Source organism: Trichophyton verrucosum (genome assembly GCF_000151505.1).
Source record: "Trichophyton verrucosum HKI 0517 chromosome Unknown contig00683_1.f1.exp, whole genome shotgun sequence".
In the NCBI taxonomy this organism is placed as follows: Eukaryota; Fungi; Ascomycota; class Eurotiomycetes; order Onygenales; family Arthrodermataceae; genus Trichophyton; species Trichophyton verrucosum.
The window spans coordinates 15,760-28,254 of record NW_003315285.1 but is presented as its reverse complement, the minus strand read 5'-3'; the positions used below and the strand labels follow the sequence as shown (position 1 = coordinate 28,254).

Sequence of the window (12,495 nt, the reverse complement as noted above, 5' to 3'; positions counted from 1 at the left end):
ACGTACTTGCCCTTCAATCAAGTATATGAACTTGGAGTGATCAGTCTTATTCTAAGTAGTTACTGGTTAAAACTGCCTCTGCAGAGTTGGCCAGTGGAATGAAAACTTGAATGAATAGTAAACCACGGAAATCAAGTACCTGATCTAGGAGCTCAAGCTACCGCAAACCCATCCCATGCCTTCAATGCATTCTGGCCTTCTAATTCATACTGCTTAAGGCCACCAGCATAGTTGAGTTGCTCGCGCTTCTTGCCCGGGATGTTCATACCCATATACCACGAATCAGTCAGTGGAAGAAGAGTGGCGTTTGACACTGCATTGACCTTGTTTTTCCACTCTTCCTGCGCCTGGCCTGTGGGCTGTATGTTCTTCCAACCATTCTCAAGTATCCTCTTGATCACTTCCACAATCCAACGTCCCTGGATCTCAATTGATGACGGCCCATTACTAAACGCGGTTGGGCCATGGGTGGCATACAGGTAAAACATGTTTGGGTAGCCCTTGATACACATGCCGAGATAGCTCATTGCTCCATCTTTCCAGGCCTCTTTGAGAGGTTTGCCATCAATATCACGGAGTCCCATGTTTGTCATACTTCCGGTCACTGCGTCGAAACCTGTAGCAAGAGCAATCACATCCAAGGGGTAGAAAGTGCCGTCACTGAGAAGAATGCCGTCTGGTTTAATTTCAGCAATGGGATTTTTTCTAATGTCTACGACATCAACGTTAGGTCTGTCGATCATGTCATAGTAGTCTTCTTCGAGTGAAGGCCGTTTCGTCCCAAATGCATGTGGTGGGTCCAATGGCGCAACTATATCTTTCTTTCTGGTATCATTTATCCTCGCTCGTGTCTTTTTTGCCCAGAAATCGTATGCGTAACGATTCGCCTTGGGGTCAAACAGGATATCTGAGTAAGTGCCTACCCAGAACTCAAACCCACCGTTTTCCCATAGGGTCTCGAAGTGTGCTTCTCGCTCATCGTCAGACTCCGTGGTAGCGACTCTACCAGAAAAATCATATCTCATTCCAGAAAAGGTTGTCTCTCTGTTTTTGAAGAATTTTTCGTAATTCTTCTTTTTGTCTTCCTGTTCTTCACGGGACAACTTGCCCTGGCGCATAGGAAGTGCTAGGTTAGGAGTCCTCTGGAACACAACCAAGCTACCAGACTCCTTCGCTAGTGCTTGGGTTAACTGGACACCCGTGGCTCCAGTCCCAATTACTGATGTTCTCTTCCCCTTGACATCTACGCCCTCTCGAGGCCAGTCCGCGGAGTGACACATTACGCCTTTGAAGGAGTCTAACCCTTTATAATCTGGGACATATCGTTTGGCGCAAAATCCGGTAGCAAGAAGAAGGAACCTGCAGTGTGTAGTGCGTCCATCTTCAGTTTCCACGTCCCAGTTATTGTTCTGCATGTTAAATTGGGCACCAACAACTTTGGCGCCAAACTCGACATCCTTTTTAATGTCCCACACTTGGTCGACATGATCGAAATATTTAAGGATCTCTTCTCCATCAGGATACTTCTCTGTCCACGTCCAGCCAGACCACAGCTCTGGGGCAGAGTACTCGTAAACAGGGACTTCGGAGTCAACGCGGAGACCTAAGGCACAACCAAGGTCAGGGATATTCCCTCAAGAGCTCCTAAGCTAGACAAGGAGATCAGTCCGCACCTGGGTAAGTGTGCCAATGCCAGGTTCCTCCTAGACCAGTGCCAGCCTCGTATATTCTGCATTTGAGGCCAATCTTCCTGAGATGATATAGTAGAAAGATACCAGAGAAGCCTGCCCCTACGATCAGGGCGTCGTAGGAGGACGCCTCACCGGACATTTTGTGGCCGTCTATGGGCTCGGCAGCCGTCCTAGATCTTCGTGAACGGCTAGGCAGGATTAATGCGGGCAGGAGAAAGGAGAGGGCTGCGCAGGCTATCGTTCTTGTTTGGACTGGGTATCTATAGAGCAACGGGGACGTTGCAGCTTCCGCCTCTAAATAAATACTCGCCTTCGCCGTGTTACACCGGCCTCACTCCCCTCCTCCTCCTTCGCCTCGCGATGCGAGTCTGCATACTTTCATCAATCCATCGCTTACTCTGCAGCAAAGGTTACATGGGGTTTCGTAATGCGAAGAAAACACTTATCTATCCCCCATCAAGGGCCTTGCCGGCCTGCTTTTGACGGCGTGAGGGCGGTCTCCTCCGCCATGCTGTCTCAATCTCTCCTTGCGTGATAAACGGCCAAGCTCCGTCAAGTTTCAGTGCTTAACACGTAACTTGATACTTATTCTTCAGCCTTCATACTTCCACCTGAATGCCTTCTCCCATATTTCAAGGCCACCAGCTCGCTTTCTACCACTGCTTCCTTCTCTGCGGCCCCTGAAGCTCGATTTCAAACATGGCCGGCGATGGAACCTATCGATGCCCTCACGTGAACTCGGGGAACCACGACCTCCCTGGCCGCCAGATACATCCAAGAACGATGCACAACCCATGACTTCGACAGTCACTTTTATGCGGGACAGGCGGCCCGATAAATTACCCAGATGGATGTCCAATCATATAACACGGCATTCGTGAGGCATCAGCGGACGCATGCACGCTGCCGCTCTAGCTCTGCCGTGGCAGGGCGAGAAGATACTCACCCCTCGTTGGCTATCACCTGACGATGCCCTGGTGAGAATTTGCAGCAAGCAGGGGAGAAGGAGGCCGTGGCGGGATGGGACAATCACTTGCGGTGTTGTTCTATGCAATCAATCACTGCGCCTATCACATATGACCCGAGTATCCGTATAGACCGCCCGGGGTTTATTCCGCCTTTGTGTGTCCCAATAATACCACGTATATTGCCTGCACAACGCTCCGCCAGTGATGGACCAGCCTATTCAGACCATAATACCTGTTCCGGTTGCTTTTCTGCAAGGATATAACTGGAATGAGGCTGAGAATTTGCGGCACAGCCGTTTGTCTCGGTTTTATAGGCCACTGAGCTTCTCTAAAATCACCTGTCTTCTCTTTAACTACTACGCAGGTTGGTTGGTGAAACATGACCCCAACTCTCTCTTGGGGCCAATGACTCTAAACAAAACTACAATATCTATACCCAATTTGTATCATTGGTGGTCTTCGGCTTCTTCCTAATTCTACTCCCTCAGTTCGGTCTGATATTACCGCTCCACTCAATATATAAAACACTATAACTGAGACAGATAGGACGCATGGCTCGAAGAGGTAATGTTACAAGCCATTTTATCGCATCCAGATAGGTAGCTAATTTTAAGCTTGTAGTGGATAGCATTGAAGTTCTCGAAAGGGCCGCTGACGGCTTTAAACTTTCTCTGTTTCTAAGCGCTGTGAGCTGCGAGGTCTTCAATGGCGGCATCGAAACTCACAGCATTGCAAAAGGGATATCGCTTCTGGCTGTTTCCTTGAAACATGCGGGGCGAATCCTCCAGGAACCTGACCCCATATACTCCGTACAAGCTGCAAACACCATCGGGGAAATCTCGCATCAGAGTGCTGCAGTATTTGACGAACTCAAGTCAATGCTGAGCAATGCTCAGGCTCGTGACAACGGAGCATCCAAAAATGAAACTTTACGAGATCATTTTCTCCGTTGTTTCAAAAAACACCGTGTCACATATCTCATCGCCTACATGGAGTCACTCAATCTTAGTCTCATGGCTATAGGGCAAATAATAAACTTAAGGAAACTATTAGCTTCAAAGAGGTAATGAGGTAGTTACTGCTTTTTGTTGTTTTTGCACTCTTGCTCATTGTGATTTCGCGATTAGGTATATGGAACAGGGCCTTGCTACAGCTTTAATTGAACAAGAACGCGCTGAAATCCAGAACATGCTTATCATTCGATGCTGGTCCTTGAACAGATTAGACAGGCTTTACGATCTGGCTCGCCGAGAGGCAGAAGAATGGAACATACCTTGTATACTCAACCCTGCTTTTGATCCCTCAATACCTGCAAGTCAACGTAATGCTTTCAGAAAGCTTCGTGCTGTTTCATTTGGAGATGTCGACATCAGTTTACAGCAAATCAAAAAGACACCCAAAGACATGGTCCAGGTATCTGCCGAGGCAATCGACCCATTATTACAGCTATGGGTGCGAAGAAAACAGGTCTCATGGAATTTAAGCTCTTGCCTACATCATGACAACTGCTTTGAGCTACCATGCGATCCTCCTACTCCTAAGTCTGCGGATGTGAAGACTTCAGAAGGCTCGGAGCCACCTTCTCAAAGAGCCAAAGTATATGCTGATGATCTTCAACAAGGATATTCCAAGTACTGGGCTACTGTTCAAACAGATTCGGAGAGTGAGACCGAGGATGATGAGGCCTTACCAAATAATGTTGCCGATCCGTCATCTTCATCTTATATTTCTCAGCATGAACAGTCTGGTTCTTCTGCGAGTGATAGCAGTACCCAGAGGTGTCCCAGCTTACAGAGAAATGCCAGTTATACCACAGCGTATGCTCGTCCTAATCTTAATGCGAATGAGCAGTGCAACTCCAGACCACAAACGTTCCTTCCCCAAAGGTCCAGGACTGGGCCTTTTGACAACCGTGATACGTACAAGATACCGGTACATAATTTCGGAGATTCTTCCCCTAATGCATCGTCAAATACGGATACATGGAAGATACCATATAATGCAAATCAACCAACGGGGCAACATCCTAGCGGTCCTCACTACCCTCCAACCGCTACCCCATGTCCATATCCCAATTATTCCCCAAAATATCCGATAAACCCTCCTCATAGATCATACACCCACCCACCTGGGCCTTATCCCCGCCCGCATGCCAGCTCATATTACCGCACATCTCAGGCACCCTTATGCCCGAGTCAACCCCAGTCAGAAACGCTATTTCACCGTGCTCCATCCACCCATGATGCCCGTGCTTATCGTTCTAGACCCCGTGTTTCTTTTGTGGACGAGCAATCCTCCGACTCATCAAGCAGCGAAGCAAGCAGGGATAGGTTACGAAGAGGGGACAAAATGAAGGAGCAGAGAAGGCAGAGATCAAATGTGAAGGACAAGAAATCCAGGCCCTCGACAAAGAGCTCTAGACGATCAACGTTGCACAGCGTTTTAGGTACGGGGGCTATCACGGCATTTCTTAAGGCATTGGAAGGAATTTCGCCCGGAAATTGGTCCCTTTTCATGAAATACTGAGTAGACGCAACGCATTTTGCTAGTTGAGCTGGCAGATCACTTATGCATTTTATTTCTCTTATGGTGTGGTAGAAGATATACTAGTACCGAGCTTGTTGAGAAGGGTAGTTTCTTTGCAACCGGTTAGTCTAAATCTAAATTTCCTCTGGATCTATCCTTTTATCTTCTATGCTGTCGAACAGAAACAGAGAAAAAAAGTCACAAGTAAAACAAGCTAGAATATTTCAGAACAGAAGAAAATTGGAAAGGAAAAAAATGGTTGGTTCCGTTTCTCCTCTGCCAATATGAAGGCCCAGTTGCAAGGATTTAAAAAGTATCACAGCCTCCCCAATAAAGGAAAAAGAAAATCAAAAGTTATCAAAACTTAATAAAGAAAGCACGAGGTGAAAAATAGATCAGAACGGTCTAGATATGCTTAACAAGAAAATTGACCAAAGTACCGGAGAAAAAGTGGGAAGAACAAACGGAGAAATCCAGTAAATCGAGGGGTTATGAGAATATGGTAGGGGTATTGCCGGGTGCTTTACAACTTGAAAATTTTCCACTTGATGATCAAAAGGTGACGGTTGAGGTTGAGATTTAGACAATTAATATCATGATTCGTTAGATGGGTGGGCGGGGAAGGCGTAGCTTTACTTGCTCAATACCGGTAAGCTAACACCCGCTGGAGGCTGCAGGCGGCCGAAGTTCGGCTCGAGATCCAAAATGAGTTTCAGCGCATTGCGCGATCGAAGATAAGGTAGCGGACCGGAGGCTGGCTGTAAGCTAGCCTGGGGCTCAACATAGCCGGTTGGAGTGACTACTTCATGCTCTGAGCCTGGCATTGGCAGCCATTTCTGAAGTACTTCATACGCAGCAAGGGTGAAGCCGAACTGAGGAGACGAACGCAGGATACGAGCTGGTCCACCTTTGAAAAAGGCTTTGAATCCTTCTTCCTTCATGATTGTGGCGGCACAGTGGCGGAGAGAGGTGTATTTTGTCTCTCCCTTTCGAGCTTCGACTTGGAGACGGGTTTTGATGACATCACATGGGGTGGTGAGGTAGGCAGCAGGCATACCGGCAATGGCTCCAGCAGTCAAGAGTTGGATAACACCCAGCTTCTTGGTGGGAGACTCGCCGAAGAAGTCCGTTTTCAAATGGGAGTACGTTGGGAAGTAGATTGCCGAGAATGGGACTGTTGGACGGTATGTTAGCAGGGGGAGAAGTTACATATTATCAAGAAAAGGGGGGGGTAGTAGCACACACCATCACGAAGGAGACAGGCGCTAGCTCCCTTGTAGAGTCCCATGAGACCCAAATTCTTCACGATCCACATTGCGGATCTACGAGGGGCTGCTGTCTCATTGACATTCTTTGCAATTTCTCCCTGGATCTGTAGACGAATCTTGACGATTTCTAGTGGATTGGTGAAGACCTAGACAAGGTTAGCAGATATATCCAAGACAAGAGCAGAATTAACATGAGGTGAGGACACATACGACTTGACAGGCACCAGCAGAACCACCAGCAATAACCTCGTGAGGCCACCATATCTTGCCGCCCTTATCCTTGTCTGCAAAGAATCCTCGCACCAGGTCGTTGACGGTAAGCTTAATAGCCTTTTCAGGCGCAACTCCAATCAATTGAGGGATGACACCGGAATACAGTCCCAGAACACCTTCGTTTCGGACGACCTTCTTAGCACAGTCGAGCGAGTTCATATACATCTTCTCACCGACCCGTGCACTTCTCTGGTTCTGCATCCTGGTTTTGACGAGATCGATCGGATAGACCATAAAGGCACCAAACGCACCAGCAATGCTTCCGAGTGCGAAATGGTGAACAGATTCTAGTATGTTGTGAAGCACCTGGCTGGTTGTTCCGGTAACCTTTTCGGTTGCCTTGGACGCACCGGCCAACGCCTCCCTGCCCAAAACGCTGGCACTGTGCCACGAAGCATCAATGACCTTTGCAAAGTCGCCGAGTTCGAGTCTGCCAGAGGGGGCATCGAGACCGGCGAAGTGGAAGAGGATATCGGCTTCCATTGGTGTAAAGAGCGAGAAGCGGGTGATGCGGGCAGCCTCGTTCAGGAAGTCAGACCGAGTGATCTTTCCATCGTCACTCTTGCGAACGGCACTGCGGATGATGTAGTCTATGATGTCCATTTCTCTGATGATGTTCTGGAATGCACGCACGTTTGCGTATGATATCTTGCTGCCGGAGGAGATGTTGCATAGGGTGGGCAGGTTCTCCAACAGATGGTCTGACAGCTTGTGTTGCGAGGTTTCTAGGATGATGCGCTGGAAATCTTCGGGTTCGATGTAGCCGTCTCCGTCTTTATCGAACAGGTGGAATGCCTGTCTTATCCTCTCTCCTTGCAGTCCGCGAAGCATCTGCGCAAACTGCGGGTATGTCATGTCGTGCCTTGTCTTTTTCGAGCCGGTATAGAGAGCAGCCCAGCCCGAGTTCCAGTCGAAAGGGATGGTGTTGTCACCTTTGGCAGAGCTGAATAGCTTCTGTAGCGTCTCATGCTTGACTATTCCCGTTCCCTCGGTGTCGAAGAGCCTGAACGTGATCTCGTACTCTGCGTCCGGTTTGGCCAGAAGGTCCTCAAACATCGACCAGTCCTGGAGATTGATCTTGCCGGTGCGTCTTCGGTCGGCAACATTAAAGAGAATGCCATATTGCTCCCGTTTTATTTTGTGCTACAGAGATAAGATCACGTTAGCCTTCATGTCTGCTTTTCTCTACTAGAAGGAAGGGAGGTGTTGTTGGGTTATGCTTAAGAGTTAAGCTTATGTGAACGCCGACAGCGCCGTTAACGGCCTAAAGCCAGCCAACGCAGCCATCACCGTGCTTCCAGAGTAGAAGGGAATGACTTACATAGTCTTCATTCTTGGGGGCAATGGCATTGATAAAGTCTTCTCTTGTCATGTATAGTTCACCAGACTCACTGTCCACCCTCGCGTGCTGCATAAAATGGGCTTTGACATGTGCGCTCAGTGGTGTCTCACTAGACCTGCCCACCAGCTGCTCCTTTATATTCTGCGCCATGATGTGAAGGTGCTAGGACCGGATCCTGAAGCTCTCTTTGCCGTAATCTCTGTCTCTATACGAGTAATTGGGGCCCGCTGCGGTTGAGGGGTGCGCTGGGGAGGATGTGTCCTGGCAAAGAACCGGGGGAAAAAGCTGGAGAAAGCTCAGCAAGCTGAGGCCGACGGGACAAGTAGGGATGCTCCGGATGCGAGTGAATGGCTGTCTGGACTTCACGGGAGCCAGCCAGCAGAGTGACGGAGGGGATGCGAGGAGAGGGATGACGGGAGAAAGGGAGGAGAAGGAGAGAGAGAGAGAGAGCCGATCCTGAGGAGTTTCTTCGTCTTCGACTTCTGGGTCACTAGAAAAATTTATCTGTCTTTTCGCTCGCTGCTCAGGAACTGGAAAGCTTACCCGATTTTCGGTCGCGGCAAGACTTGGCTTTTTTTCTTTTTCTTTTTCTTTTTCTTTTTTTTCTATTCGATCAATATTGATTGATATTTGATATTCGACAACCAGTCAGTAGCTTTATGGCATTATTATTATTGCTTCTACTCGGTCTCGCTTTAAGACCTCAGAGATCTTCTCCTTATTTATTTTACCACCACTTCTTCTTCTTCTTCTTCTTCCTCTTTTTCTCTTCTTCTTCTCTGCTTCTTACAAGGCTTTTCTCCAGTACAGTCACGTGCCATGTGGGCGCCGGGTCGGAAGGCATGGACCAATCACAGGCCTCGGCAGGATCGTATCGTGTCAACCGAAGGGAGCAAAGCAGGCGGGCAGGACAGCGAGGCCATGGGAACCATGCGCAAGGCGGCAGGGGAGCGCAGGGGAGCGCAAAAGCAAGCATGGGAGCCGTCAGCAGGTGGCAGATATGTAAGTAGACGGACGGACAGCAGAGAGCAGTGTGGCTTCGGGAGATAATCTGATAACTTAGTTGTCACGACGGGCCAGCTGTCGCCGCCTGCCGGAGCTTCACCCGGTGGCCATCTCCACCAGCTAACTAGTTAACGACGGAATCGAGCGATATTTTCCGTTGACAAGTCGGACTGTCAGCTAAGCGCGAGTTACTGCTGGCAGGGAGATTCAGGAGGCCTCGGGGTGCCACATGACCATTTTCCAGAGTCGGCTGAGCTGCGTTACCATCCGACAAACATGAACAGCCATCTCTTACCATACCCCTACAACCAAGGGCATCGCAGTCCTCCGTTCTCTGGGCTCAAGACCTTGGCTAATGCGCTCTATGGCGCTTACCTCCGTTTCCAGCCCCTTGCTGCTTCACCAGCCGGTACCAAGCCTGTCCAGCTTGTCTGCATCTCGGATACCCACAACTCGACCAGAGAGGTTTCACCTGGCGATCTTCTCATCCACGCTGGCGACTTGACTCAACGTGGTACATCTGAGGAGCTTCACAGTCAATTTCGATGGCTGTCTACACTCCCACATACCCATAAAATCGTTATAGCAGGAAACCACGACCTCCTGCTCGATTCGGATTTCGTTAAGCGTCATCCTACCCGCATTCCCAGCCAGCCTGGATCATCTGTCTTCAGCTTGGACTTGTATGATGTCGAGTATCTTCAGGACCGATCTGTCGCCCTACACTTTCCAAACGGGAGGAGATTGAACATCTACGGTTCACCTCAGACACCGGAATTCGGTATTTGGGCCTTCCAGTACCCGGCAATTCGGGATGTTTGGACTGGTAGAATCCCTGACAATACAGATATAGTCGTGGTTCATGGGCCACCCGTACTCCATCGTGATGCTGGAAAGAAGAAAGGAGATGGGTATCTGTTAAAAGAGTTAAGAAGAGTAAGGCCGCAACTCGTGGTATTCGGTCATGCTCATGATGGATACGGAGAAGACTACCTTCTCCATGACGGGGTACAGAGTGCCTGGGAAGATGCAGTCCTACAGAGAAGTGGTATAACGGCAATCCTGCGAATGAGTTTCTGGATGTTGGTAGCACTGCTTAAAGTCTTCCTGGGGCTCCCACAACGCAGCCCAACAAGGCTAGTAAATGCAGCTCTTGCGCCGGGAACAGACAGCAAAACAAAGAAGCACCCTATCATACTAGAAATATAATCCGGCTACTCCTCTGTATATATTTGATATAAACCAATCCTCCCCAAACAGCAAACTTGTTGTCCATCAGCAATTTATACTCAGCAGGGAGCATTTAGGGAATCGACGTCGTCAAAACGGGCTTGCGGGAGCCATTCACCAGAGAAACTGCTTTGGCGAGAACATCACGGTCATCCTGAAACGTCAAACGCTGTATAGCCTCGTCACAGCTGAAAAACTGCGCAATAAATCCTGTCTCGCCATCCGTCTTTTGAACGCCTTTCTCAAGTTCCGCGATATACCACCAGATGAGCTTAACATTATGGTCCCCAAGCTCCCGGGTGGAAAGCATGAATGGCTCCATTAGACAGTGATAAACTCGCGCCTCATCGGGGATATTATAGGTACTACATGCTGCTGGAGCTCGGGTTGGCATTGCGACAGGATAAAGGCGGCAGTGGTATCCAGTCTCTTCTTGGACTTCCCGGAGAGCAGCATCGCACCGCCGTTCATTGCAGTTTCGCCGTCCCTTAGCAAGCAGCCATTCGTCGTCCTTGACGTCGTGGATCAGACACACTTTAGCTATATCTGCCGAAAAATCAAACAGTATTGCACCGCTGCTCTCGACAAACTGCTCGCTGCTGTATTGGACTGTTTTGAAAGCCGACGCTGCCATGTTGTTTTGCTGAAAGTTTGGAATGACATTCTAGTCTCAACTTTACGATGGGCTATCCTAAAGTACGGTGGTCTTGGAGTTCATGTTGGAGTCGGTGTTTGGCCAGCGTCTCGGATGACTATTTGATCCGCCGCTGCCGCTACCTCCTGCATCATCTGATAGATAACCCTATCGGAGTGCTTTTTATACAGTCGGTAATCTTAGATGCCGCGGCATCACTTGCACAAGATATAAAGATGTCACTGGTTTCACCTCCTTTTGACAGTAAGCGTATGCGGAAGCCAGTACAATGGGTTCTGATCTTCATTAATATCTATACTCTGGCTAGGTTCGCCTTCAAAGATGCTAATAGAGAATATATTATGGGTACTGTCATAGCGGGTACTGTCATAGTGTATTCAACATAATGTTAAACTAGCATCCCTATCTTAACCAGTGAGAGGAACCAAATTATTGCCCTAGCTCTACAGGGTTGGAGCAAAATACCCCGCGGGTTTGAATTTAGTAGGAGTGCAAACAGGTCATTCAATCTTGCTATATTCAAGCCTACCCAAACCCCGACCAGCTCTATATCATCAGGGCCTCCCAAGTTAAGCCATCGTTCATCTTTAGTCACGATGCCTTGATTATCTGACACTAGCTGAAGTCTGCAGAGTCGTTTCAGGTGTATGCGAATGTCATACTCACCCTCATTATCCATAAAATTCATCGTTGAATCGAAAGCCGCATGGATAACAACGATTCATAATGTGGTTAAACCTCAAGGATATCTTTTATAAATAAAGGAAGAAGATATACCCCTCAAACAAAGTCTATGGTGCGGGCAGATGATCACCCAGTACTCAAATGTAGCGCAGCCTTCCTAAGCGCAGCCTCACCTTTGAGAGTAGAACCTCAATGTTATCCTAAACTCTGGTGTAGTTCTGAATATTTGACAAATGATCTGAGCGGCTTTGAACATTGTGGACGAGGCTCTTAAGTTTGACAGTTACCTCTTCTCGCGAGCCGCCGAAGAAAGGTGACCTCGAAACAAGGTATCTTCGGCCACTATTGAGCCATGTATCTCAATCAGACCCAACACCAGTTGCTCATGCAAAATGAATTATATTCAGGTAGCTATTAAAATATCCATAGATGGGCTAAATGATTTCATATGGTACTATAACTTCTGTCCAAAGCCTTGATCAATATGTCACACGTTCAGCAACAGACGGCGGGCGACTTGTTATAACTAACTATTTGTGAGTCTGCCGCCCTCAAACTCTAAAACTTGAATCCCCCACGAAGGACGTGCCCTATCGGTTGTATATGTCAAAGTTTTGAGATAGTACATCTGAAAAGCAGATATCGTGAGAAGTTGGGCAAAGAAAGATTGATTCAAAGCGGAGAACTGACTACTTAGTTGGTTAGTTAAGTTATGGGGTGTTTGGAGCCTTTTATACTTGGCTAGTTGGTTAGTTATTCGCCGAGCTAGCCGCCAAAGCCCCGCCCATGCGGGTTTCATGTCGCCGAACTTAATTATATAAAGTCCCGTCTTAGAGGGGTGGAGCTGAAGGGA

At 48.3% G+C, this 12,495-nt stretch overlaps 5 protein-coding genes across 5 annotated transcripts; 2 read left to right on the top strand and 3 right to left on the bottom strand.

Moving 5' to 3' along the window:
• Nucleotides 1–152: 152 nt before the first annotated feature.
• On the bottom strand, nt 153–1,830 carry TRV_06229 (steroid monooxygenase, putative; the record flags this gene model as incomplete). The annotated part of the gene is made up of 2 exons (XM_003025780.1): nt 153–1,603; nt 1,674–1,830. 2 exons carry the CDS (start codon nt 1,828–1,830, stop codon nt 153–155), a joined length of 1,608 nt encoding a protein of 535 aa, XP_003025826.1.
• A 1,380-nt stretch (nt 1,831–3,210) lies between these two features.
• On the top strand, nt 3,211–5,553 carry TRV_06228 (uncharacterized protein; the record flags this gene model as incomplete). Its single annotated transcript, XM_003025779.1, has 5 exons — nt 3,211–3,223; nt 3,281–3,722; nt 3,787–5,105; nt 5,209–5,307; nt 5,414–5,553. 5 exons carry the CDS (start codon nt 3,211–3,213, stop codon nt 5,551–5,553), a joined length of 2,013 nt encoding a protein of 670 aa, XP_003025825.1.
• Nucleotides 5,554–5,817: 264 nt separating this feature from the next.
• Nucleotides 5,818–8,889, bottom strand: TRV_06227 (uncharacterized protein; the record flags this gene model as incomplete). Its single annotated transcript, XM_003025778.1, has 7 exons — nt 5,818–6,359; nt 6,431–6,599; nt 6,664–7,869; nt 8,048–8,230; nt 8,342–8,558; nt 8,612–8,673; nt 8,800–8,889. 7 exons carry the CDS (start codon nt 8,887–8,889, stop codon nt 5,818–5,820), a joined length of 2,469 nt encoding a protein of 822 aa, XP_003025824.1.
• A 460-nt stretch (nt 8,890–9,349) lies between these two features.
• Nucleotides 9,350–10,282, top strand: TRV_06226 (uncharacterized protein; the record flags this gene model as incomplete). Its single annotated transcript, XM_003025777.1, has 1 exon — nt 9,350–10,282. The coding sequence occupies one exon, from the start codon at nt 9,350–9,352 to the stop codon at nt 10,280–10,282; it is 933 nt and encodes a 310-aa protein (XP_003025823.1).
• A 94-nt stretch (nt 10,283–10,376) lies between these two features.
• Nucleotides 10,377–10,937, bottom strand: TRV_06225 (uncharacterized protein; the record flags this gene model as incomplete). The annotated part of the gene is made up of 1 exon (XM_003025776.1): nt 10,377–10,937. One exon carries the CDS (start codon nt 10,935–10,937, stop codon nt 10,377–10,379), a length of 561 nt encoding a protein of 186 aa, XP_003025822.1.
• Between the last annotated feature and the right edge of the window lie 1,558 nt (nt 10,938–12,495).